The sequence below is a fragment of the Protomyctophum bolini genome (genome assembly GCF_963924005.1).
Source record: "Protomyctophum bolini genome assembly, chromosome: 15".
NCBI lineage: Eukaryota > Metazoa > Chordata > Actinopteri > Myctophiformes > Myctophidae > Protomyctophum > Protomyctophum bolini.
In genome coordinates, this window is record NC_137876.1 from 27908766 (window position 1) to 27933194 (window position 24429).

A 24429-nucleotide genomic window follows, 5' to 3' on the forward strand; every position below is an offset into this window, starting at 1 on the left:
CCACCAATCTTAACAATATTACAGAGGATACTGAGAGTTAAGACCAAATTTCCGTTACCTTTTAAATCTGTACTGTCTCTGAGATACAAATTATCATCACACAGTGTACACACATTATGCCTCAGCTCTCTGTCCTGTCTCTCATTGTAAGGCCTTGAAACATAAATAATGTATTGCATTACACAAGTCAAATGTCATCATGCAAAACCAGTGGAATAAGTCCACAAAGTTACACAATCCAACAAGAGCCATTTTAACTTCCTGAAAAGCTAACTTGGTAACAACAGTGCTGTTTACAGAACAATCGTGATGATATTGTCCCAGTCTGGCCCGCTCCCATTGTGCTCTGTATTGTGGCCACCTGTCTCCCCATTATAATGCCCAATAATGTACTGTTGCATGCTGAAAATAGCAGATCTATAAGCACAAATGTTGTGGCTGACACGTTGTACAACAGAGTATAAATCAGGCTTAATCCTCTCCTAATTAATATTGTAACGAGAGCGAATGAACGGCGAAATGAGAAAAGCAGAAAAGACAATATTCATGTTGAAACATTGATGATGAAATTCTGCCACCGCAACATAAAATGATTACGTCCTCGGTAACTCCCTCGCATGCAAATCCCCCTCTAATGAAAAACCCACAGCGTCTCCACTCATAATGACTCATCAACTTTGTTTTTAGTAATTGGTGTGGGGGGGTGTTGTGTGGTGTGTGCGCGTGCGTCCTGGGCTAATCTCACAAAACACTGGACCAATTGGCGCCACATCTGTTGTTGTTTTAGATATATTTTTGAAATATTGAACTCTTTACTTAATTATGGAAGTCAATGGCAGTTAGATCAGGTTGCAACCATGCTCAAACATCTATAAAAACATACCTTTTTATAGATTATAGAGACGGGCCTACGTGTATGTGATGTCATAGGCTGCCCAAGAGTTTTTAGGCCCTGTCTTGTTTCAGAGAAGGCTCTAAGCCTACTGTTCACTGGGTGGGTGTGGATTCTGTTGCTGTCGGACAGAATCTCCATATTGTAATGTTTTTGAGCGGTGCAGCCGCTCCAATGCACAGCTTTGTGTGTACATCTGTTTATCCGTTTGAGCACAGAATGTGTCCATATGATTGGACATCATGTGTTGTATCAGATATCATTATTGTGATAAAACTGGCACCGCTCACTTCACACGGGTGTGATTTTTTTTATATGAATGCCCTACTACTTGATCAGTGCCAGTGTCACAAAGTATCAAAAGTAACAGATCTACAAACGCGGCAGGAAGCGACGTATTTTGAGCTTGTAGATCTGCTACATTTGAATTTTAATCCTGTAAACTCACAGTTTTGGACAGGTTTCCACCAGGCTGACAGAGACGATTTGTGATTTAGTGCATGAGACAGACGGAGAGAGAATGCAGCATTGTTTAGCAGGTGGTAGGGACTGATGCAGGTTGCAGCGTTGGCATGCGTGGAAGGGGAAGTGGGCGAACAAGGCAGGCAGGAGGAAGACTGGAGGAGAGGAGGGGGTGTAGACACAGTTTAAAATGGGATTTCCTGGCTGCCAGGCAGCTGGCCGCTCCTCAGAGACTCATTAATGGTTCCAGTGGGCTCTTGGGGTCTGGTGGCCATCACTGCTACTAACATACTGCCATACACAGCAGTGATATACAGCTGACGACACAGGCTGCAGAGGCACTGGTAACTGTGTGTGTGTGTGTGTGTGTGTGTGTGTGTGTGTGTGTGTGTGTGAGAGAGAGAGAGATGTGTGTACTCTGTACTGTAATGTGTATTGGACATTGAAGGGTGGATGCGTGTGCTGTTTAAGGAAAGTGTGTGTGTGTGAAACAGAGATGATAACTGCAGCACTATAGAGGCTGTGAACTGATGCAGGTGTGCAGCCAGCTAAGTGCTGTGGAGCGCCACATTTGTGTGTGTGCGTGTTTGTTACGAGTGGGTAAAATGTGTGTGTGTGTTGGATACTAACTGCACTGAAATTGTGAATCTGTATTTGTGTGTTTGATTTCTGGGAAACAAAAATGTGGGTGTATGTTTTACTGTTGGGTACTTGTGTGTGTGTGTGTGTGTGTGCGCGCGCGCTGAGTGAATAAATTGGCACTCTCTGTAAACCAGTCGTGTAAAAAGCTGCATTATTCGCTGTCCATCAGCACCCTCTGTCTAATTGGCAGCTCTCTGGCTGAGGGCCTTTTAAGGGCCATCATCAACATTTTATCACCATTAGAGCCAATTCGCAAAGCAGCTCAGAATGGAAAACTAACCACCACCCCACCACCCCCAGCTCACAGCACTTATATGTCCTAAGCAAATAGGAAGAGAGAAAGTCAGTGTTCATAAATACTGACCCCGCCAGCTATAGCAACCATAGCCTGCACGCAGGCACTGCAGGTAAAGTGTGAGAATTCACGTCCCGTTCCTGATCCAAGTTTGTGTTTAATAAGCACATTCTTCCTGCGTGGATGGTGTGGCTGACGGGCTACCTCTCACCCCTTCTCTCTGTCTCTCTCTCTCTCTCTCCCTCCATTCGATGCTGTTGGCCCAGTGGCAGCTCTGGGCATCCCTGTGAGAACAGTGAGTCATCCCTAGCTCTGATGCTGAATAATGTCAATAAGACAGAGAGAAGTTGCCATGACGCAACCAGACAGATTGGCGGAGAATAGACAGGCGGACACACACACAAGGGGTGCGTGGAAAGTCATTTGGACACAGAACACCAGGCACACATGCACACACAGACACACACACACACACACACACACACACACACACACACACACACACACAGAATTCCAGACACACACAGAAAGTAAGTAGGTGGCTCTTAGCTTACTATAGCTTTGCTATTTGCTTTGCTTACTTCAACATATCTTGCAAATCCAACGCTTTGTGCTGCGTTGTATTGAAGGTCGAGTTCAGTAGTCTAGATTGCGAGTTACCAAAACTCCCTCCTAATGGTACGGTATTGATATGCTGTATTTTAGTGTTAATTTATATTCTTTATATGTAACCAGCTGCACTGCATGGTACACTCTGAGTTACAAATGGATAAATTAACTCAGAGGATTTTACATTGTACATTTTACACAGCTTTCTATCTAGCTCTCTTATTTCCAGTGGTGGAAAGTAACTAAGTACATTTACTTAAGTATTCTACTCGAGTACAAATTTGAGGTACTTCTACTTTACTGGAGTATTTCAAAATGTCAGTGCTTTTACTTTTACACCACTAAACTTCAGAGGCAAATATTAAATTTATTTGAAAACTTTAGTTACTTTGTAGATTTTTATTATTATTACAAAACATACATTTACCACTTCTGCCCTATATACATTTCAGCCATTTGAAAATATTTTAATACATTTTAAAACTTGAAATGGGACATTCTGCATAGTGAGTACTTTACTGCAGTATTGATACTTTAAAACATGTCAGTACTTTATTCCACCAATGCTTTTTTCTTCATCTCCCTCTTTCTCCTCTCCCTGCTTTCCCTCTGTCTTTTCCCCTCATGTCAACCTTTCTCCATCCTTTCAGATCCACATCCGTACTCTCCTCCATCTCTCCTTCACCGCGTCGTCATGCTCTCTCACTCCAGCCCATCTCTCTCATCTCTCTCTTAGCTTAACTCCCCCTTCTCCTGTATACCCCCCCCCTCTCTCTCTCACTCCAGCCCATCTCTCTCATCTCTCTCTTAGCTTAACTCCCCCTTCTCCTGTATACCCCCCCCCTCTCTCTCTCACTCCAGCCCATCTCTCTCATCTCTCTCTTAGCTTAACTCCCCCTTCTCCTGTATACCCCCCCCCTCTCTCTCTCACTCCAGCCCATCTCTCTCATCTCTCTCTTAGCTTAACTCCCCCTTCTCCTGTATACCCCCCCCCTCTCTCTCTCACTCCAGCCCATCTCTCTCATCTCTCTCTTAGCTTAACTCCCCCTTCTCCTGTATACCCCCCCCCCCTCTCTCTCTCACTCCAGCCCATCTCTCTCATCTCTCTCTTAGCTTAACTCCCCCTTCTCCTGTATACCCTCCCCCCCTCTCTCTGCCCCTCTCCTATCTGCCATTAACCCTTCATATGTCCCTCCCTCCATCCTACTTCTTTACCTAAGCATAAAAACAAATTTCACCCATGCACTTATTTTACTTGTAAAACTGTGATGTGACAATGAAGATGATTCTATTCTATTCATTATCTCTCTCTCTCTCTCTCTCTCTCTCTCTCTCTCTCTCTCTCTCTCTCTCTCTCTCTCTCTCTCTTACACACACACACACACACACACACACACACACACACACACACACATCATTCTCCACCCACTTCCCCTCCCTCCATCTCAGTCTCTGCAACCCACCCTTCACCCCTTCATCTCTCCCTCCCTCGCTCCCTCCATCCACCCCTCGCTCCAGTCCAGACCACAGTACAGATGTGGTATACTGTGGGATGGATGGAGGAAAATAAAGGCAGTTAAATAAGAGGAAGAACCCAGCAAGCTGCCAAGAGGATATTTCCATCTTTGTTTTTTTTTTAAGCGTCTCTGTTAAATGAAAAACAAATGTGTGATTGATGTGTGCGGCTCCGCCGATGACGACGGGCGAGAAAAAGAGAAGCCGTTCCCCCGTCCCCTTTTTAAAAGATCGCTTTGAAATTAGAGAGCGGTCGCCTCAAAAAAGCAAGAGTGAGAATTTAGACGCAAGTGATGTAGAAATGCAGGGAATGAATGCAAGGCTGTTCTGTATCTAGAGGTGAATCAAACTAATGAATGTGAGTGAGTGTGCAGTTTGTCAAGATTTGGACTTGAAAGGATTTATCCACTTGGGACAGTTCCCATCCAAACTGTTCAATAATGCTTTTCTAAATGATTTTCACAGTCCAATGGGTATAGGTCAGTGAGACTTATAGGGTTAGGAGATCAATTGGGCCACGTGTGTGTGTGTGTGTGTGTGTGTGTGTGTGTGTGTGTGTGTGTGTGTGTGTGCGCGCGAGTGCATGCGCGCATAAACATATACACAAACACAGTATACACATATACGTAACATACCTGATACATCTTTCTGGATTATAACTTTTCAAACGTATTCAGTAGGCCTACTTTACTTTGTCCAGTAGTGTTGCACATACCCCAGTAATCTGCATTTTTAAATATTGCCTATAGCAAGGATGAAGAATCATTCTATTTAAAATAGCATTTTGGACTTCAACCCCACAAACCATTACTTTGAATTGTCAGTGGCACATTATAACTGTTAGCAGCCTTCCAGTGGCGCTGACGGAGTGTTCTGTGTATTTGTGTGCACCCTTTATGTAAAAGAAAACTTCTTTTTTTTATCGCTGAAAGAGTCCAGTCTCTGCCCCTGCAGGCAGCCAACCACACGGGGACAGAGACACTTTTTAATTTGAGAGTATTTTCGAGGCTGGGGGTTGGCTGTGGGTAGTGGCAGACCTGGCAGAGCTGTCGTTGTGGGGCAACCCGCTGCCATGTTGGCACAGGAACAGACGGGACCCTTCTGAGAGCGGAGCTCTCACCTTGGACTGAGGTGGTCCCCCGCCTCAGCCATCCACCCTCCTCGCTACTGTGGCTGCTACCGACTCACCCCACTCACTACTCTGTCTCTCTCTCTCTTTCTCTCTCTCTCTCTCTCTCTCTCTCTCTCTCTCTCTCTCTCTCTCTCTCTCTCTCTCAGAGCTCAACCTCACTTGTCACCCCAAACCTGTTCTCACACAGAATCCCCCCTCACCCCCCCCCCCCCCCCCCCCCCCACACACACACACACACGCACACGCACACACTTTCACTCTCCCAAAACAACCCCCTCCACCTGTCACTCTCCCATGTTGACTCTGTGAAACAGTCTGGCATTGTGTCCTGAAACAAGTTATTGAGGAAGAGGAGGGTGCAAGTGCAGGCTACCTCGGACAGATGTGACCCCTCCTAATTTAATCCTCCTGCCCGGCCTCCTTTGACTATAGAGTTTACAGACCAACAGACCAGGAGGGGTGCATGTTGGTGGGAGGGTGGATGAATGGTGGATGTTGAGGGGTTGGTGGGAGGGTGGGTGAATGGTAGAGTTTACAGACCAACAGACCAGGAGGGGTGGATGTTGAGGGGTTGGTGGGAGGGTGGGTGAATGGTAGAGTTTACAGACCAACAGACCAGGAGGGGTGGATGTTGAGGGGTTGGTGGGAGGGTGGGTGAATGGTAGAGTTTACAGACCAGGAGGGGTGGATGTTGAGGGGTTGGTGGGAGGGTGGGTGAATGGTAGAGTTTACAGACCAGGAGGGGTGGATGTTGAGGGGTTGGTGGGAGGGTGGGTGAATGGTAGAGTTTACAGACCAGGAGGGGTGGATGTTGAGGGGTTGGTGGGAGGGTGGGTGAATGGTAGAGTTTACAGACCAGGAGGGGTGGATGTTGAGGGGTTGGTGGGAGGGTGGGTGAATGGTAGAGTTTACAGACCAGGAGGGGTGGATGTTGAGGGGTTGGTGGGAGGGTGGGTGAATGGTAGAGTTTACAGACCAGGAGGGGTGGATGTTGAGGGGTTGGTGGGAGGGTGGGTGAATGGTAGAGTTTACAGACCAGGAGGGGTGGATGTTGAGGGGTTGGTGGGAGGGTGGGTGAATGGTAGAGTTTACAGACCAGGAGGGGTGGATGTTGAGGGGTTGGTGGGAGGGTGGGTGAATGGTAGAGTTTACAGACCAGGAGGGGTGGATGTTGAGGGGTTGGTGGGAGGGTGGGTGAATGGTAGAGTTTACAGACCAGGAGGGGTGGATGTTGAGGGGTTGGTGGGAGGGTGGGTGAATGGTAGAGTTTACAGACCAGGAGGGGTGGATGTTGAGGGGTTGGTGGGAGGGTGGGTGAATGGTAGAGTTTACAGACCAGGAGGGGTGGATGTTGAGGGGTTGGTGGGAGGGTGGGTGAATGGTGGCAGGTGGCGTTCACCTTGGGCTCTGGTGCCCCTCCCTGCCACCCCACCTCACACCCCCTACCACTACAATCCTAACCCCGTCCAAAACCATCAAACAAACCAACCAACCCCCACTAACAGTCTGGCAGAGTGTACAGGAGGATGGGAGGAGAGGGCGAAAGAGAGAACAGGTGGAGCTCTCTCTCCCTCTCTCTGTGTCTAACTGCGTTTTCATTTATATTGCCGAGTCCAGTGTGTTTGAAGGACATTCCCCGCCGCCTCCCTTCCCCCTTCTGTGGAAGACTGCCAGGTAGCTGTTAGAGAGAGAGAGAGAGAGAGAGAGAGAGAGAGAGAGAGTCTTTGTAGGGAACTGAAGCAGTCCTCAACCTGTTCCTATCCCCACCCACAGCTACCAGCACCCTTCTTTGTTTGCAGGTTTTAACAAAGGAATCAGATTTCTTATGATAAGATTTTTTTTGTTTATGTAGTCCATTTGAAAAACAAAAGGAATCTTGTTCTTTTTGATCAGGATTTGTCAGCATAATCTGGCAATTTAAGATTGTTTAGTTCTAGGCTTTAGTTAATGAAATGCATGCAAACGAATAAGAAAAATGGAACGTTAAAATCATGTCTGTAAGGCAAGGTAAAGGTAATCCTCTGGAAATTATATGGATGTTGTATGAACTATATAATCTATAATCTTCTATATAATTGTATTGTATTGTATTTTATTATATAGCAAAGTGAATAATGACAGGAAAGCAGGGGCAGAAAGGACAGATAACATGAACCAGGCTCAAACTGGAGACATGATTACGGCCATTACTCAGTGGATCCATTCAAGGACATGAAACACTGGTGCCACCAAAAATGAAAGTAGTGGAACACCTCCACCCCATCGCCTCATCAAGCTTACAGACCATTGCCTCTGAGCTGAGCTCCTATAACACTATCATCAACTTATCCATAACCTCTGGCTGTGTCCTGTCTGCCTTCAAGTCAGCCTGAGTTACTCCATTCCTCAAGAAACCAACTCTTGACCCCTCCAACTCCCCTTTTCCTTGCTTTCCAAACCACTTGAACAAACCATTTCTAAAGCTCTCTTTCCACCTCTCACAGTATTCCCTTTGGTATCGGAATTCAAAACGGCTGAATCTAGTGAAACCACACTCAAAAGCCCCCATCCTCATCCTTTTTTATCTATCTTTACTGTAGCATTTGATACAGTCAACCACAAGCTTCAGCTGAACACTTATAATCCCTTATATCCTCGAGGACAAACATTTCCCTTGAGCGGCTAGACCAAACATTTGACAGTGACAGAAAGAATTTGTGTTGGGAAAGTTACCTGGTGAGTTTAGTTTTGGGATTGTTTTAAGTAGCTTTGGCTCTCATGTCGTCGTTGGTAAGTTTAACTTGCTTAGTTGAACGTATTACAGGGACTGCACTTAACTGAACAGTTGAACACCAGTGTCCCTGTTGGACATGCCATAACAGCATTCAGTGAAAACAGGTGAACATTTGGTGAAAATTGTAGATTTACAAACCAGACACGACGCAATGCATTGTAAGCATGTAGATATCTATAGGCTAATTCCGTTAAAGTTATTTGGTGTAGAGGGGGAAAGGAGGAGACCAAGTATAGACCCCTGGGGGACCACAGGGTTAAATGATTCTCCAACGACCTGATCGGTTGGACCCACCACCAGGTTTCTATAGGGTGCCCTCCTCTTTTCTCTCTGCTCTGGATTCCTTGGCCCTGTTATTCATGCTCACAAATCCTCCTATCACTGCTACAGACAGACAACTGTTTTTCTCTTTCCCTCCCTCGTTGTAGCAGTCACTCCTGTAGATTTGTACTTTACAACATCCAGAGGATTAGACCCTCCCTCACCAAGGAGTCCGCACAGTTCCTTATCCAAGATGCTGTAATCTCAAGGCTTTACTGCAACTTTCTCTCCCTGCTGGGCTGCCTGCATGCTCTCTCAAACTCCTACAACTGATCCGAAATGTCTTGTCTTCAACCTTCCAAAATGTCCACGTCTCCTCATTTCTATGCTCACTCATATCCAATTAAAAACACTGGTGATGACCTACATGTAGGAATGGGGATCGATTATATCACGGAATTGATTCCTACGATTACCTAGGCTGGTCACGTACCAACCTAGACTCTCCTCCCTCCTGCCCTCCTGGGTCCCAGGCTGGTCACTTAGCAACCTAGACTCTCCTCCCTCCTGCCCTCCTGGGTCCCAGGCTGGTCACCTAGCAACCTAGACTCTTCTCCCTCCTGCCCTCCTGGGTCCCAGGCTGGTCACTTAGCAACCTAGACTCTCCTCCCTCCTGCCCTCCTGGGTCCCAGGCTGGTCACCTAGCAACCTAGACTCTTCTCCCTTCTGCCCTCCTGGGTCCCAGGCTGGTCACTTAGCAACCTAGACTCTCCTCCCTCCTGCCCTCCTGGGTCCCAGGCTGGTCACCTAGCAACCTAGACTCTTCTCCCTTCTGCCCTCCTGGGTCCCAGGCTGGTCACTTAGCAACCTAGACTCTCCTCCCTCCTGCCCTCCTGGGTCCCAGGCTGGTCACCTAGCAACCTAGACTCTCCTCCCTCCTGCCCTCCTGGGTCCCAGGCTGGTCACCTAGCAACCTAGACTCTTCTCCCTCCTGCCCTCCTGGGTCCCAGGCTGGTCACTTAGCAACCTAGACTCTCCTCCCTCCTGCCCTCCTGGGTCCCAGGCTGGTCACTTAGCAACCTAGACTCTTCTCCCTCCTGCCCTCCTGGGTCCCAGGCTGTGTAATGACCTCTCTCCCTCAGTCAGGAGTCAGGACTGACAGACTCACTCCCCATTCCGCCGCAGTCTGAAAACACACTCCTTCAGCCAGACTCCACCTCAGCCCCTATAGCACACCTTATTACTATATTATTAGTATTACTTCTAATATCAGTTTGGTCTATTTATAAGCTAGTCACTACATCATCAAGATGAACAGAATGTCGTGTAGTAGTTCACTTGTACATTATGTTTGCTTGTCCAGGCTACTGTAGGTTTAAGAAAATAGAATGAACACAGGAGAGGCACTGGAAAAAGTAAAATATAAAGATAAATAACAAGCTTAGATTAGATATTGTTTGATTGCTAGCTACTTATAGTAGCCTACTTAAGTTTGTATTTTATTATTATTATTATTTGGCGTTTTACTTGACTGCTTACTCTGTTGTTCGTTGAGGGTTCAAGCTGATCCCTCGTTCAGCATGATAATGTACCAATACTGTGTTATTACTAGGGGATGCCCTCACAATACCAAAGCACTTCAGAAGAAAGACACCATCATGACACATTCATATTTATCACATTATTTTAATTTATCTGTTTGAGAACGTACATATATTTTTCCATTTGGATTTGGCAGGCAGCGGATTGATGATTTTAGGTCCAAGCTTAGTCCACAGTACGGACTACAAATGAATCAATTTATCCACATCCTCAGGCTGTGTGTAGTCGGATGGAATGGCTCCACTGATGGTAGCAGGTGGGTAACATTCAGTCAAGCTAGCGTGGACTTCAAGTACGTTTGTTTTGACATGTGTCTTATGTCGTATTATAAATCGTTATTCACATCCGTCATTATCATTATTCAAATCAAAAAGAGGAACGCCTTTATTAAATTAAAAAGGCAACTGCCTTGTTTCATGTCTTCATCAGGGCAAGAATGCCCATTATTAATGTGTGTTTGGGCACTGGGCAGGCCTGTCTTGCCTTCTTTACATGATGGTATAGCAATAGGAGTCAGACCCCCCATTCCACCCACTCCTTGCTACACTCATCAACATTTCACTTCCTCGTGCCCAATAAGGAGCTAATTTAATTTGTTTAATGTGTTTTTAAAAAGCCTTCATTCAATTAAATCTCTGGTTTTGATTTAATATCTATAGTTTGAGGGTACAGGGCTTAAGATCCAAGTGTGAGGCCTCTCTGTGTGTGCTAGTGAATGGATCTTATTCAGATGGGGATAGATGAGGCTGTGGGTGGTGCGCCTGCAGCCATGCTGCATCACCATTTATTTTCATTACCGGGCCCAAAACCACTTCACTGGTTGGAGAGAGAGTAGCGGGGTCCTGCTTCACATTTCTCTGCATATAGATCTCAGCATGTCACTTTTACACAGTAAAATCCTCAGTGTTAGTTTCACTCCGAAGAGTGTTTTTTTTATATTAGTTTGTTTTACAAATAAGCATTGCTTCAGAACAGCTGTTATAAACGATGTGCTGCCGAGTCATTTGTATGCACTTGAGATTTTCCGGGGCGATAACAACGCCGTGTTCAACTCTGAATGTCTGTCTATCAGCCGAGTGGTTTATCTGCACATATATAAGTGACATGTTCACATGAACTGACCAATCACAGGACATGGGCTCATTGAGTCTATAGGGATCCTGTGACTTCAAGCATGTGGGGAATGAATGTATAGGGCCTCCCTCTGCTGCACAGTGCATGTGTGTAAGAGGGGGCTAGGCTATGGATATAATTATCCATATTGTGATATGAGACTATTTTGGATATCATAATATTGTGTGTAATATCGCATAATGGGGTTAAATGTCGTATGTGAACGCAATTGTTCGTGGGAAGCCAGCCGGGGAGGGTGATATTTGTCACTGCATACGGGCTGGGGCGGCACCTGTCAGCAGAGAGTGTTGGGTAGGAGGAGTATAGGATGGAGGTTCTACTGCATGTCCTCCTGGTGGGGGCCCCTCACTGGCAGGTGAGCCGGTAGGATAAAGTAGTGGCAACTACACACAGGTGTGATTTTTAGACTTATGCCAGATTCTTGGTTTCCCTGCAGGGATCATATAGTTTCTTGAGGCTCTAGTCTACACTGTCTCTCTGCATTCTATCTATGTATGCGATTCTCTTATTGTCGCTCTGGATAAGAACGTCTGCTAAATGCCTAAATTGTAATTGACCTTATTGCCCAGCCCTATAGGTCAGACTGAGATAATCCATTTGAACCACTTCCCCTTTTCTCCGGCCATCAACATTTGTCTACATTACCCTTCCCCCGGGTCTGTGGTATAGCCCCAGCTCATTGCCTGAGTGTGTTTGGTTGAGTGTTGGAGATGGCAGGATTGGCGGTGGCAGGATGTTTGGAGATTGTTTGATGGAGCTACCCTCCGTAGAAGGATGTTCCATCCATGTACAAACAACAATGCTCTTCAGAACTTATTCTGAAGAGCATTGTTGTTTGTACATGGATGGAGTCGGGCGGTTAGAAGTTATTTTACAGCCGTTTTTCCAGATGTGGCTATTTCTGAAGCATGGTAATCACTCGGCTGACAGTACAGTGTGTATTTGTGTGTGAGTTGATGTGGTCCCTGGGCTATTTGTGTCAGTGTGTACTGTAAAGATCTACACAGTTCATTTAACTCTGACACTCTTGACACACTCTAAATCCTGATTCATAATTTGATGTACGACAGTGTTGTGTTCCGAAAATAGTCGATTTACAAGCTCACATGTCGAGGACAAAAAACCTGCAACGTTCTTTAGAGGTTCTCTACTGGTTCTTCAGTTCATTTTCAGTGTACAGGTACTGTGTACCCTATGCTGTAAAATCTCCAAAGATTTAATCTGAAATAGGAATTAAAGCCCCAAAGCTTAACTCATTCACCATGACAGACACGCAGGTCTCCTATGGGAACTGATGGGGTTGATTGACTTACGTTTATCCTTTCAAGCTACGTTGGCATTTATGAATTTCAAATATTGGCCGATTTCACGGCTCCCCTGCAAACCCTGAGACTGTAACCTTACGTCACGCTCGGCTGTCTGTCTCTCCCTGTCGAATTGAAGCAGAATTCACTGCAGGTCAAAGAATAAACCCATTGAGAAAGCAGTTGATGAAATTCCAGGAAAGAACGTTTTGCCGAGTGGGCTGCAGCACCCATGGGAAAGAGCTTTTTAAAATGATGTTTCAGCTTTATTGGAGCAGTATTACAGTAAAGGATGGCAGCATAAATAACAGGGGACATACAGCAGTCATGCTGCGTTCCTGGCAAAGAGGTGCACATCTATAATAATTATAATAATTTACTCCTACTCCTTTGGGTTAGGGTTAAGGTTTACCCATCCCAACTGTTACGAGCAGTGGATGCTATTAATACACAGGGGAGCAGTTAGGGGTTAAGTGTCTTGCTCAGGGACACATAAACCATGGTGGGATTTGGGGGGGAGGGGGGGGACACGGCCTCTACCCGTTCAGCTATGCCCTCCCCATAGAGTTATAGGCCTTCCCCCATGTCATCCATTCGAAGGGGCCATCTAACAATGCGTCAAACATAGCATCTCTGTTGTGTCCTTATTGCTGTTTTTATGTTGTGATTAGGATGTGTGTCTTTATTTCACTGTAAAATGTTGTTAAATGTTGATTGTGTGTGAGTCTGGGGTAAATTTATAGACCATGGAAGTATCTCCATGTATTTTTGACCTACCTACCTCCTATGTTCATCTTTTGGTGTGTGTAACCCAAATTATGTCCTAACAAAAACATTAAATGCCATTGACAATGAATGGACAATTTTGAGTGTTTGTGTAAACAAATATTGCATAACATAAACATTGAAGACAAAAGTGAGCACGCAAATTGTGATTGTCCAGAATGAGATGATGTATGATAAGAGCTCCCCTCACTTCACAAAGTTCACACGAGTGTGACTTTTTATATATATATTTTTCATTTATATATTAAAAGTTGCCTTGTGGGTGGACCATGGACTACACAAATGCATGCTCATATAAACAACAAACATAGCATGCCCTTATGGAAACTATTTTATTCTAAAGTAGTGCAGACACTTCTATGAATCTTCACAGCCTGAACATCTCCATGTCAACAAACTAACACATGCTATATACAGGCGTACAGACAACCTGAGGGACAGACAGACAGACAGACAGACAGACAGGGATTACAGAGATCGCCATATAAGGGCATAAAAGGGCCACAGACAGACAGACAGACAGTCTGTGTACTCAATCTGACGATGAGTACAATGTGTAATGCCATTTCCATCCGTCAGCCATTTCCATATTTGGGAATGGCTGACGTTAGCAGCAGGCAGTTTTTAAACCCCTGTAGACTGACCGCCCCCTGACATGTTCTGGATCCACCATGGCCTCGATTTTGGATCCGTGCTCTTTCTCCTCTCTCACTAAATGCGTCACGAAGCATCTGAATCTTACCTGTCATGTGGATTTTGACAGTTATATCATCAAAGGGAAAGTTGCGCTTACCATTGAAGTCCTGGAGGATCATTTCTCGTCTTTGACCCTAGACACCAGAGATTTGAAGATCTTCAGCGTGACAGCAAATGGACAGGAGGCCAAGTTCACTATGGGACCAAAGCACCACTTCAAGGGGACCCCTCTGGAGATTACGATACCCTTTGACCTCTCCAGGGGACAGCATGCAATCATGGAGGTATGCTATGAAACTTCTCCGAATTCAACTGCGCTGCAGTGGCTCAGTCCTGAACAGACCGCTGGGAGGAAGAGCCCTTACCTCTTCAGCCAATGCCAGCCTCACCATTGCAGGAGCATGGTCCCATGCCAGGACAGCCCCTCTGTGAAGCACACATACTATGCTCAGATCTCTGTCCCCAACGAGTTGGTGGCAGTGATGAGTGCCTTGCGAGAAGGACAGGAGCCTGACCCACAGGGCAGCAGCCGGATCATCTACCGTTTCAGACAGCCAGTACCCATGCCCTCTTATCTCATTGCCATTGCGGTGGGAGCTCTGGAGAGCAGAGAGATTGGGCCGAGGTCTCGTGTGTGGTCCGAGAAGGAGCTTGTAGACAAGGCAGCTTTTGAGTTCTCTGAGACGGAGACCATGTTGAAGACGGCAGAGGACTTGGCAGGACCATATGTGTGGGGCCACTATGACATCCTTGTGCTGCCACCATCTTTCCCTTATGGGGGTATGGAGAACCCCTGCCTCACCTTCGCCACACCCACCCTGCTGGCAGGAGACAGGTCCTTGTCAAATGTCATTGCCCACGAGATCTCACACAGCTGGACTGGTAACCTGGTAACAAATAAGACCTGGGAGCACTTCTGGTTAAATGAGGGACACACAGTTTATTTGGAGAGGATGATTGGCAGGTGTATGGTAAGTGAGCAATTCAGACAATTTAAAGCCATGGGAGGCTGGAAGGACCTGCAGGATTCAGTTAATACCTTCGGGGCCAACAACCCTCTGACCAATCTAGTACCATGCCTGCATGAAGTGGACCCTGAAGATGCCTTCTCATCTGTACCCTATGAGAAGGGCTTTGCTCTGCTCTACCATCTGGAACAGCTCATGGGTGGCCCAGAGGTGTTCATGGGTTTTGTCAAGTCCTACATCCAACTGTTTTCCCACAGCAGCGTCACTACAGAGGAATGGAAGAACTACCTGTTTACCTACTTCAAAGACAAGGCTGACATTCTCAACAAGGTGGACTGGAATGCTTGGATCCACACTCCTGGGATGCCCCCTGTCCAACCACAATACGACACCACACTCGCTGATGCCTGCATTGCACTGTGTCAGAGATGGGTGCAGGCCAAAGAGGGAGACCTTGGGGGTTTCAAAGAAGCAGACCTGAGGACCTTCTCTTCCCACCAGCTCATCGAGTTCCTGTCTCTCCTTCTACAAGAGGAGCCCCTCCCACTGAGCAACGTGCAGAAGATGCAGGAGGTGTACAAACTCAACGCCTACATGAATGCAGAGATCCGTTTCAGGTGGCTGCGACTGTGTGTGAGGTCCAAGTGGGAGGACATGGTCCCATCGGCACTGAAGATGGCCACAGATCAAGGGAGGATGAAGTTCACACGTCCTCTCTTCAGAGACGTGTATAACTTTGACACGTACCGTGATGAGGCTGTGCGTGTTTTCTTAGCTCACCGCACAGCCATGCACTGTGTGACAGCGGGGCTGGTAGCCAAAGACTTGAAGCTGGATTCCAACCGGAGCACTGTTTTGTAAACCAGCTCCTTTGTGGTACCAGTGTTTTTCACAGACGAAAACAAAGCGATGATGACAAAAAAAAAGTAGAACTAAAGTTATTTTATGCTTGGTTGTGTGCACTGTGCAGGTGTCATGTTCCGAAAATTGCCAATCTATACAAGTTTGTAGATTAGCTATTTTCGGCAGTCAACCTAATAAATTAAGCATTACGATGCAATTATGCCCCCACCAAAATACATTTTAGTGGACTAAATCAACTCAGTTGACTAAAATCTTATGATATTTAGTCAACTAAAACTTCGACTAAAACTAAAACATTTCAGATGACTAAAACATGACAACTAAATTTATGCAGCACCAACAATCATTATGCACTAATTTATCACTATACAGTATAATAACTAATAACTTTCTCTACCTTGCAAGATAATGTCTGGGGAATGGACGTATTTTATGTGTGTATTTGTGTGAGTGAAAGATATCAAAATAACGGTAGTGGGTCGCACACACCAAGACTTCAGTTCAAAACATTTATTTAATTTTTTAATAGGAACAAACGTTTCGGCTATCCAGCCTTCATCAGTGATGAAGGCTGCATAGCCGAAACGTTTTGACGGGTTGCACACCTACAGTCAGAGTGCGGTGGTCACATGAAGAGTCATTTATTGTGAGTGAAAGATAACACAAGATTCAAGATTGCTTTATTTTGTCATAATTTCCAACTGTAGCAGCAGAAAAAAACGAAATTACGTTTCTCCTAGTTAAAAGACAGCACAGGCTCATACAATAATAAATTATCAGTGCAAGACAATACTAAGTATAAATAAGTCCTAAAAACTACAGGGATCCATAAAAAGATTAATAGAATAAAAACCATTTAAAAAACTGAACATGGATCACAGTTCATGTCCTATACATAGCTTACTGCATGTAAAATCTTAGCACAGAAGAGAACTTTGTGTATTACTGTGGTGCTGATACCCTGTGTGACCCAAACATATAATAAAAGCAGTTCTATCAAAGTTGCTGAATGATAAAATAATTATGCCACACCAGTAAAGCAGAGGCTAGAAAAAAAAGGGGTCAAGGAAATGATGGACATGTCACTCAGTAATGCATGTGTCTCTGGGGGGTTAATAAAGTTAAACTAACCTAACCAATTAACTACTGGTAAGCCAGCCACTGTGATTCTCCCACGCATGGGAAACCTGTATGACATGAATTGTTCTGTCATTTCTGGTTTTATTGTATCCAGTGTAGAATGACAGGAAAGGGAGGCTAGAGTGAATAGATGAGTTACAATACAAGTCATGACACATATTTAACAGTTTCTATTATCGTTGTTGAGACTATATTCCAGGCATTTCCACTTTTATTGTCAAGTTAAGTAGAGAGTGAAGAATGGCAGGAAAGAGAGACGAGGGCTTGTCCCACAGTCAGGTGATGAGTCGGACTGAATCCCATGACGTGGTAAGGACAGCTGTGCTGGCGGTGTGGCATGAACAGTAGCTGGCTGGACTACCAGGACCACATGTGAAAAACCACTACGAGACATTTCTGATTCATGGCGAAGAATGACGTTTAGGACATGTTTAGAGAGAAGAAGGGTGACTTGTGAGTGACTCACACCATGAGTCAAACTCTTTGTTTTTCTGTCTATTTTTCGAAGGCTATATCAGATTTGTCAATTATTTGGTCATTCGCAATTTTTTTTTTACAGTATTGTAAGAAAAGAAAGAAATCCTCACATCATTTTCTGCTCCTCTCTCCCCATATATTTCTTTATACTGTACATTAAGACTTAATACTGTACTTATCACTTGTCAATGTCACCTGACGGGTGACAATGATTGGGACTGATGGTTGATGGGCGACAGGTGTGGCATGTCACACTAACTATTGTCTACTCATTCCTTGAAGGTCTGAGGAAGGGCTGCGGCCCGAAACGTTACCACTTCAGTAAAGAAATAAATGCAGAAAATGCTGTGTGGATTAATTTCTTTCTTTTCTTGCTTTATGACTGTATTTGAGCCAGCACCCAGCCTATAAGGTATTTAGATGTGCGTGTTCTTTTTTGGCTGTTTTTTTCAGCCTCCTCTACCACTATTTACAGTACTGTCTGCCACTAATGGCAAAACTTCACCACCCATATAGGATGCAGAGACAAAGCTTTTTTTTATGGAATTTGGGCTTGCATTAGATTAGAGCTATACACAGGAAGGAATGACGGGGAAGGGTGTGACATGTAAGTCAGATTCCACATGTATGCACCATGTGGCATGGTGCACTATAACTGTCTGAGACACCAGGACATGTATCCTATACACATGGGAGAGATGTTCTCTTTCCAACACCTCCCCCCACCCACTTCCACCATGCACGCATACGCATACACACATACTGCTATCCTCCCCTCCATATTCCATCCTCCTGTACGCCCCCTCAGCTACAGTTCTCATACTGTCCATAGTGTGTGAGAGAAAGAGACCTCCCAGATGTCTCATTAGCTATATCATTAGGGAGACAGCTGGAGGGGGGGAGCAGGCAGCTGACAGGGGCCGCAGGGGCAGGATTAGCTGTGACTTTCAGTGGGGCAGCGGAGAGGAGCGGGGCAGGGGAGACGGGCCGGGGCAGTCGAGGGGCGCAGCAGATATCTGGGCCTCATGTACAGCTTGCCAGGGTTAGCTATGGCATCCTGCAGTGCAAACATGGGATCATCTGTGCCATCCATCACCCCCATCCATCTTACGCACATCTACACACACACACACACACACACACGCATGAACTCACGCATGCATGCATACGTATACACAGGACATATAGACAGACGCAGTCACATACTGTACATACATACAGTAAACATGCATGCAGACACGCACGCACAGACACAGACACACGCACACACACACACACACACACACAATCCCATTCTGAACACTCACGCATGCAAGACGCCACCCCCCCCCCACCCCCCATTGCATTCTGGGTCCCCAGGAACAGAACAGAATCTACCCTCTTGTGTATATTCCGAACGGTGGGGAATATAAGCCTGCCATTCATTACAGCTGGGGGATGCTGGGTAAACAGAACCAATGAAAGCAGGTTTAGAGAAGTCATGAAGGACAAATTAGACAGTTAAAAGTATGTATGCGGGTGATAAATGAACAGGCAGAGTAAATATTTGCACCGGTAGCGTGGAGCACTCAACCTCTCTCACACAGAAGCCTCAATACTTCATTCTCTTATAAATGTGGGCTGCGTTGAGTCATGGATCACTCAGTAGACTCAAGTCGGGAGTAAATGGTATGAGTTTGCCTCAGTGGTGGAATGATTGCAACAGAGATCTTTGGGCATCATTTATGCTTTGCACACTGTAACATCCTCAGTGTTCATAACTCAAAGAGTACACATGCATTTGTACTCTGTCAGAGTTACAAATGGACAAATAACACTAATTTTTTTAGGATTGTGTGACTTCATTCAATCATCACTCTGTCAGAGCTTTTCTGAAATACACAGTTCAGATTCACCATACCTTGCATATTTGATATATATTACTATAGAACATAGTGTGTTGTACATTTTTCTGTCAAAGTTATTGTATTGCCTTTTAAAGTGCAAATTGATTTGAAAAGTCTAATTGGAATCTAGTCCCTGGAGAAGAGATTAATTCATGAATGAGTTTAACTAATGATAACTAAATGATTCAGTATTATAATGATTTAATGACTACGAGGTAGATTTATGTCTGAAGTTGTGAATAGACAATATTCTATCCTTTCACAGATGAAATGTACTCTTTTCTTTTCTCTTTCACGATTTGTTTGTTTACAGATTTTCTGCAACTTTCATGAATTGTCTTGATGCTGTCGCCTTGGCTAGGTATTCCATGGAAAAATGTATTATTCATCTCAATGAGACTACCTACCTAAATAAGAAAGATTAGCTGAAAGAATACTAAATATTCTTAAATTCTTAAAGACCTATTCAGGACCTTATTGGTTGTTTAATTGCCATCTCTCTTAATAGGTGCTTTACTATTCAATGAAGCAGATATGCATTGATAACTTTCAAACCTGAATAGGTGGTTTATCATTTTACACCAATACATTCTTTACACTCAGCACTGTCTCAACACTGCATGGCTCTTATTATTTCCATTGTAGCCTACTAGAGTGAACTTGAGTAAAGCCCAACACAGAACTATGGGATGAGCAAGGGAATGCGATAACATTATGACCAAGAGGAGTAGGGGTGGGGTGGTGGTTAGGGTTTGGGGTTTTGGGGTGGGGGTGGGGGGGGTTACATTCTTGGGGTATTGCATTTTGCCGCACTTATGCTCCCTCAACAATGTCGTGCCTCATCGGGGGCCACGGTCCACAGTGACCGCAGGGCGGGCCAGGATGACAGCTGCCAGGGCCAAAGACAACGGAGTCCATTTTCCCTTGGAGGCGAATCCATGCGAAAATTCCTGGAATGGCCGTGATTGTAATGTGCGACTATAAGGTTACATAATGAGGGCACTTCATAAACATAATCTCCACTTCCTTTTCTCTTCCTCTTTCCCTCGATTTCACCTTCTCATCTTTGCTCGCCCCTCTCGTTGGCTCATGTACATGTGTTTTTCAGACATGTCATCAGGTTTGTGGGGTCTGATTTCATGTTTCTCATGGGCTTGTTTTGAATGATTTTTTTTTTTTTTTTTTTTATTATTTTTGGCAGGCCTTCTTCTTAAGACGTCTCTTTCCAATATTGATGAGTGATTAAATAACGTTGATGTTTGTTGGTTTTGTTGTTTTGCTTTGTGGTACATCTGAGACCAACACAATGTTGAGACAGAGATGATTGTTGTGCCACAGGACACAGAACAATAGTCTGCTTTTCTCCCACAACACTTGTTTAGGGCTATCTGTTTCCTCAACAAACACGCTGGAACCGTGTTGATGTGTCGAACTTTGTTTGCGGTGGGCTACACTCTGTCGTCCTCCTGCTCCCCTTCCCTCTCTTCCTCCCTGAGAGGACTTGGAGTGGGTGTTGTATGAAAAGGCCTTTTTAAAAGGACTTCAGGGACCTACACTACTCTCCAACAGCTGCCCAGCTGTGGCCCTTGTCGACCCCTAAACACCACTGCACTGCCACCCCTCCAACCTCACCCCCACCCAGCCTCAGGCCTGAGCACCCGGCCGCCACCCCCAACTGCCCCTCACCCCCCACCCTTTACCCCAAGCCTCAGCAGTCCGCATCACAGCAGAGTTGCACACAGCAGTGCCAGAAGCTTACTGTGTTGCTCCCCGTAATGAAAGGAGCTTTTTTCTTCTTATCTGTCAGGTGTGTGTGTGTGTGTGTGTGTGTGTGTGTGTGTGTGTGTGTGTGTGTGTGTGTGTGTGTGTGTGTGTGTGTGCGCGCGCGCATGCGTGTGTGAGTGTGCGCGCGTATTGCATACTGGTAAAATTAAAAGATGCAAATGTGATATTATTGAGCTCAGCATGAGTAAAAAAAAAACACTTTATCGCTTTCAGACAAACCTTCCCGCCTTTCACTTTGAGCACAATCAGTCACTCTCTCGGTAGCTCTCCCTCTCAACTGCTCTCTCTCTCTCCCTCCTTATTCAGGGAAGTCTCTCTTTCACTTTCTCACCCTTACTACTTGGGGTGAGTCTCACTCACTCTCTCTGCCCTCATTCCCGGGGCAGTGACGCTCGGGTAGATGAAAGGCAGAGAGCGAGCATGAAAGGCGGCATGTTGGCAGTCAAGTCGACCTCTGGGCGCACCTCCTCTGTTCAGCTCTCTCCCCTTTTTCACCTGAACACCCCCCTCTCCTCTTCTCTCACTGCCTGAACTGTTCTCCTCTCTTCCATGCACCAAATCTTACAAAAGATTCTTAGTCTTACCAATTAGTTTCTTCTTATTTGCTCTATCAGCACCATATATTCTCTGTAGTATACCATAGTCTCTATACCATCTCTGTACCACCTCTGACGAGCTGGGGAAACATATGACCATACGTGCATGTGCATCCCATTATATTTCCTTTTAATTCAATGGAACGTTTTCAAATTTAGTGATCTCTAGCAAAAGCTCTCAGACATGCACGTATACTGTATGCCTCAGCAGTGTTTATTGTGTAAGCGTATGGCTTTTTAAACAAAGAGTATAATAATAGTATATTTATACTAGATTACAATTTTACTATGCACACACTCCGAATGTCCAAAGAAAGGGCTGTCTGAAAGGTCTATTACCCTCACATGGACATTTGCCCTATATGCTTCGCTGTGGTAGACCATTAAATAACTACCCAGTCAACCAGAACAAGACAATGAAACAGAGCCATCATTATATATTCCTTATTATATTAAACATAATATGCTGTTATATAATGGACCTGTTTTTCAACAGATCCGACCACCCACCCCCTGTGTGCTCCACGGGGCAGCCTGGGCCCCCACTAACCAGCACCAGTGCTCCTTCCCTCCACCACCCAGCCCCCTACCCTAACCCCAGGACTGCAGGAGACATGAGTAGCTTGTCCCCCACCCCTCCTCTTGTATCCCAGCCTCAGGGGGTTTAGACAGCCAGAGAAAACGTAACTGTACGTGGTACAGTAATGTACAGTGATGTTTTTTTTTAATCCCAAAAAAAAGTGTGTGAGCAAGGGGACCACGTTGAGTCAATCCTTGATTTTACATAATATGTAAAATCAAGCGCAAGAACCAACCCTAAACCTAACCCTATAATGCTAACCGTAACCTCACGAAAAACTATGTCCAAACAACCCTAAACCTAACCATACACCTAAACGTTGAAATGCAACAGTAGTTGCAATAGTTTTTTTTAGGGGCGGACCAGAAAGGTTGATGTTAAATGCTTCTGCAGAAATGTACATTTCCTTTGGCGATTGGGTTGGGTTGGTTAGAACAAGGGTTAAAAAGCACCGCAGTGTATCAGGCTTGGCAGAGACTCCAACCTGAAGGATAATAATGCATTGACAGAGTAGACCACCATCCCCACCTGGCTTCCCTCCCACGCGTACACGGCTAATTGTGTTTGTTGTGACGCCCCAGCCAAGCCAGATGCACTGTGGAGGATTCCAACTCCACGCACAAGCTGCACCACCCGGATGCAAGCCTAAATAAATGCAGATTCATTTTTAAGAGAGAGAAAGAGAGAGAGAGAGAGAGAGAGAGAGAGAGAGAGAGAGAGAGAGAGAGAGAGAGAGAGAGAGAGAGAGAGAGAGAGAGAGAGAGAGAGAGAGAGAGAGAGAGAGAGAGAGAGAGAGAAAGCGGTAGTGAAAAAAGAGCCAGAGACAACAGGATGAGTTCAGTTCAACATCTCATACCACAAAGCACCTGTCAGACAGACCCGCCGGTTGCTAAGCAACACTTTCTCTCTCATTCCCTCCCTCCTCTACTTCTCCTTCCTTGCCCACTCCCCTTCTATTCTTTTTTCATCTTTTCACACATGCCCCTGAAAAACTAACCTGGTATTCTGCTTAGCAAAGACATTTTTATTACCTCTGGGATGAGGGTATAGTCTTTCTGCCATGGAACGAGGAATGGGGAACATGGTTAGCGCTGTGTTAGCGCAAATACCTCTTTGGTCGGTACGATGGGGTGTGTGTGGGGTGGTGGGGGCCGGTGTAGACAGGTTTAGCACTTTGGATAACCATGCGGGGCTGGGCATGGGAGTTCTCTTTCTGTCTCTTTCTCTTTCCATAGAGAAGAACAGCGAGGTGCTAATAGCCATGAGAAATCAGGCATGGAATTATTCAAAAAGCAATTCAGTCCAAACAGTGGGGACAGGGGTCTTTTCACAGAGTAAGCACCTATTGAAAATACCACAACCTCTGCCCACTAGTTCACTCTGTAAAGTGAAATGTTGAAGCAACAGGCTTGAATGGATTGTGGCTGGTTAGCCAGTGATGGATATGATTTTGGGAGAGACACTGTGTGTCTGTGCATGTGCTAACAAACCATTCACCCCCCCCCCCCCCTCTGTGGGATTCACAGCAACTTATTTATTTAATACTTATCTGTCCGTCTATTCGTCCATTAATACACTTATCCGTTCATCATATACTCTTCAACATAACCTTCTCCCCTTTGAACTGCTTTGACCTTTGACCTTACTTTTCCAAGCTATAATGCTGTACATAGCCTACATACACACGCTATGGGTCCTTTTCATGGGTCACTCTCAGGGTTAAATTATCACTCAGGACTTTTCACTGTGCACTATGTGAGCGTGAGTCAGTGGGCCGTTGACAGATTCCAGATGCCAGAGCAATGTCTGTGAGGTGGCGTCTGCTCAGGCTGAAGTTTGAGCAGGTGTTTGTGGATATGGGAGCGGTGGGGGAGGGGCAGGGGGGAGGCGGGTCAAAGAGAACGTTCCACATGTGCTAATTGTTCACAGTCAAAGACCTACAGTATGGGAGCCCATCAGGCCGGACACAGAGGGGGAAAAAAGACAGGGGGAAAAGAAGATGAGGGGGTGAGTGATGGGAGGAAGAGAAG

The 24429-nt window shown here is 45.4% G+C and overlaps 1 protein-coding gene across 1 annotated transcript; it reads left to right on the plus strand.

The window, feature by feature from the left end:
- Positions 1 to 14078: 14078 nt before the first annotated feature.
- Positions 14079 to 15932, plus strand: LOC308329809 (leukotriene A-4 hydrolase-like; the record flags this gene model as incomplete). The annotated part of the gene is made up of 1 exon (XM_080784312.1): positions 14079 to 15932. One exon carries the CDS (start codon positions 14079 to 14081, stop codon positions 15930 to 15932), a length of 1854 nt encoding a protein of 617 aa, XP_080640438.1.
- Between the last annotated feature and the right edge of the window lie 8497 nt (positions 15933 to 24429).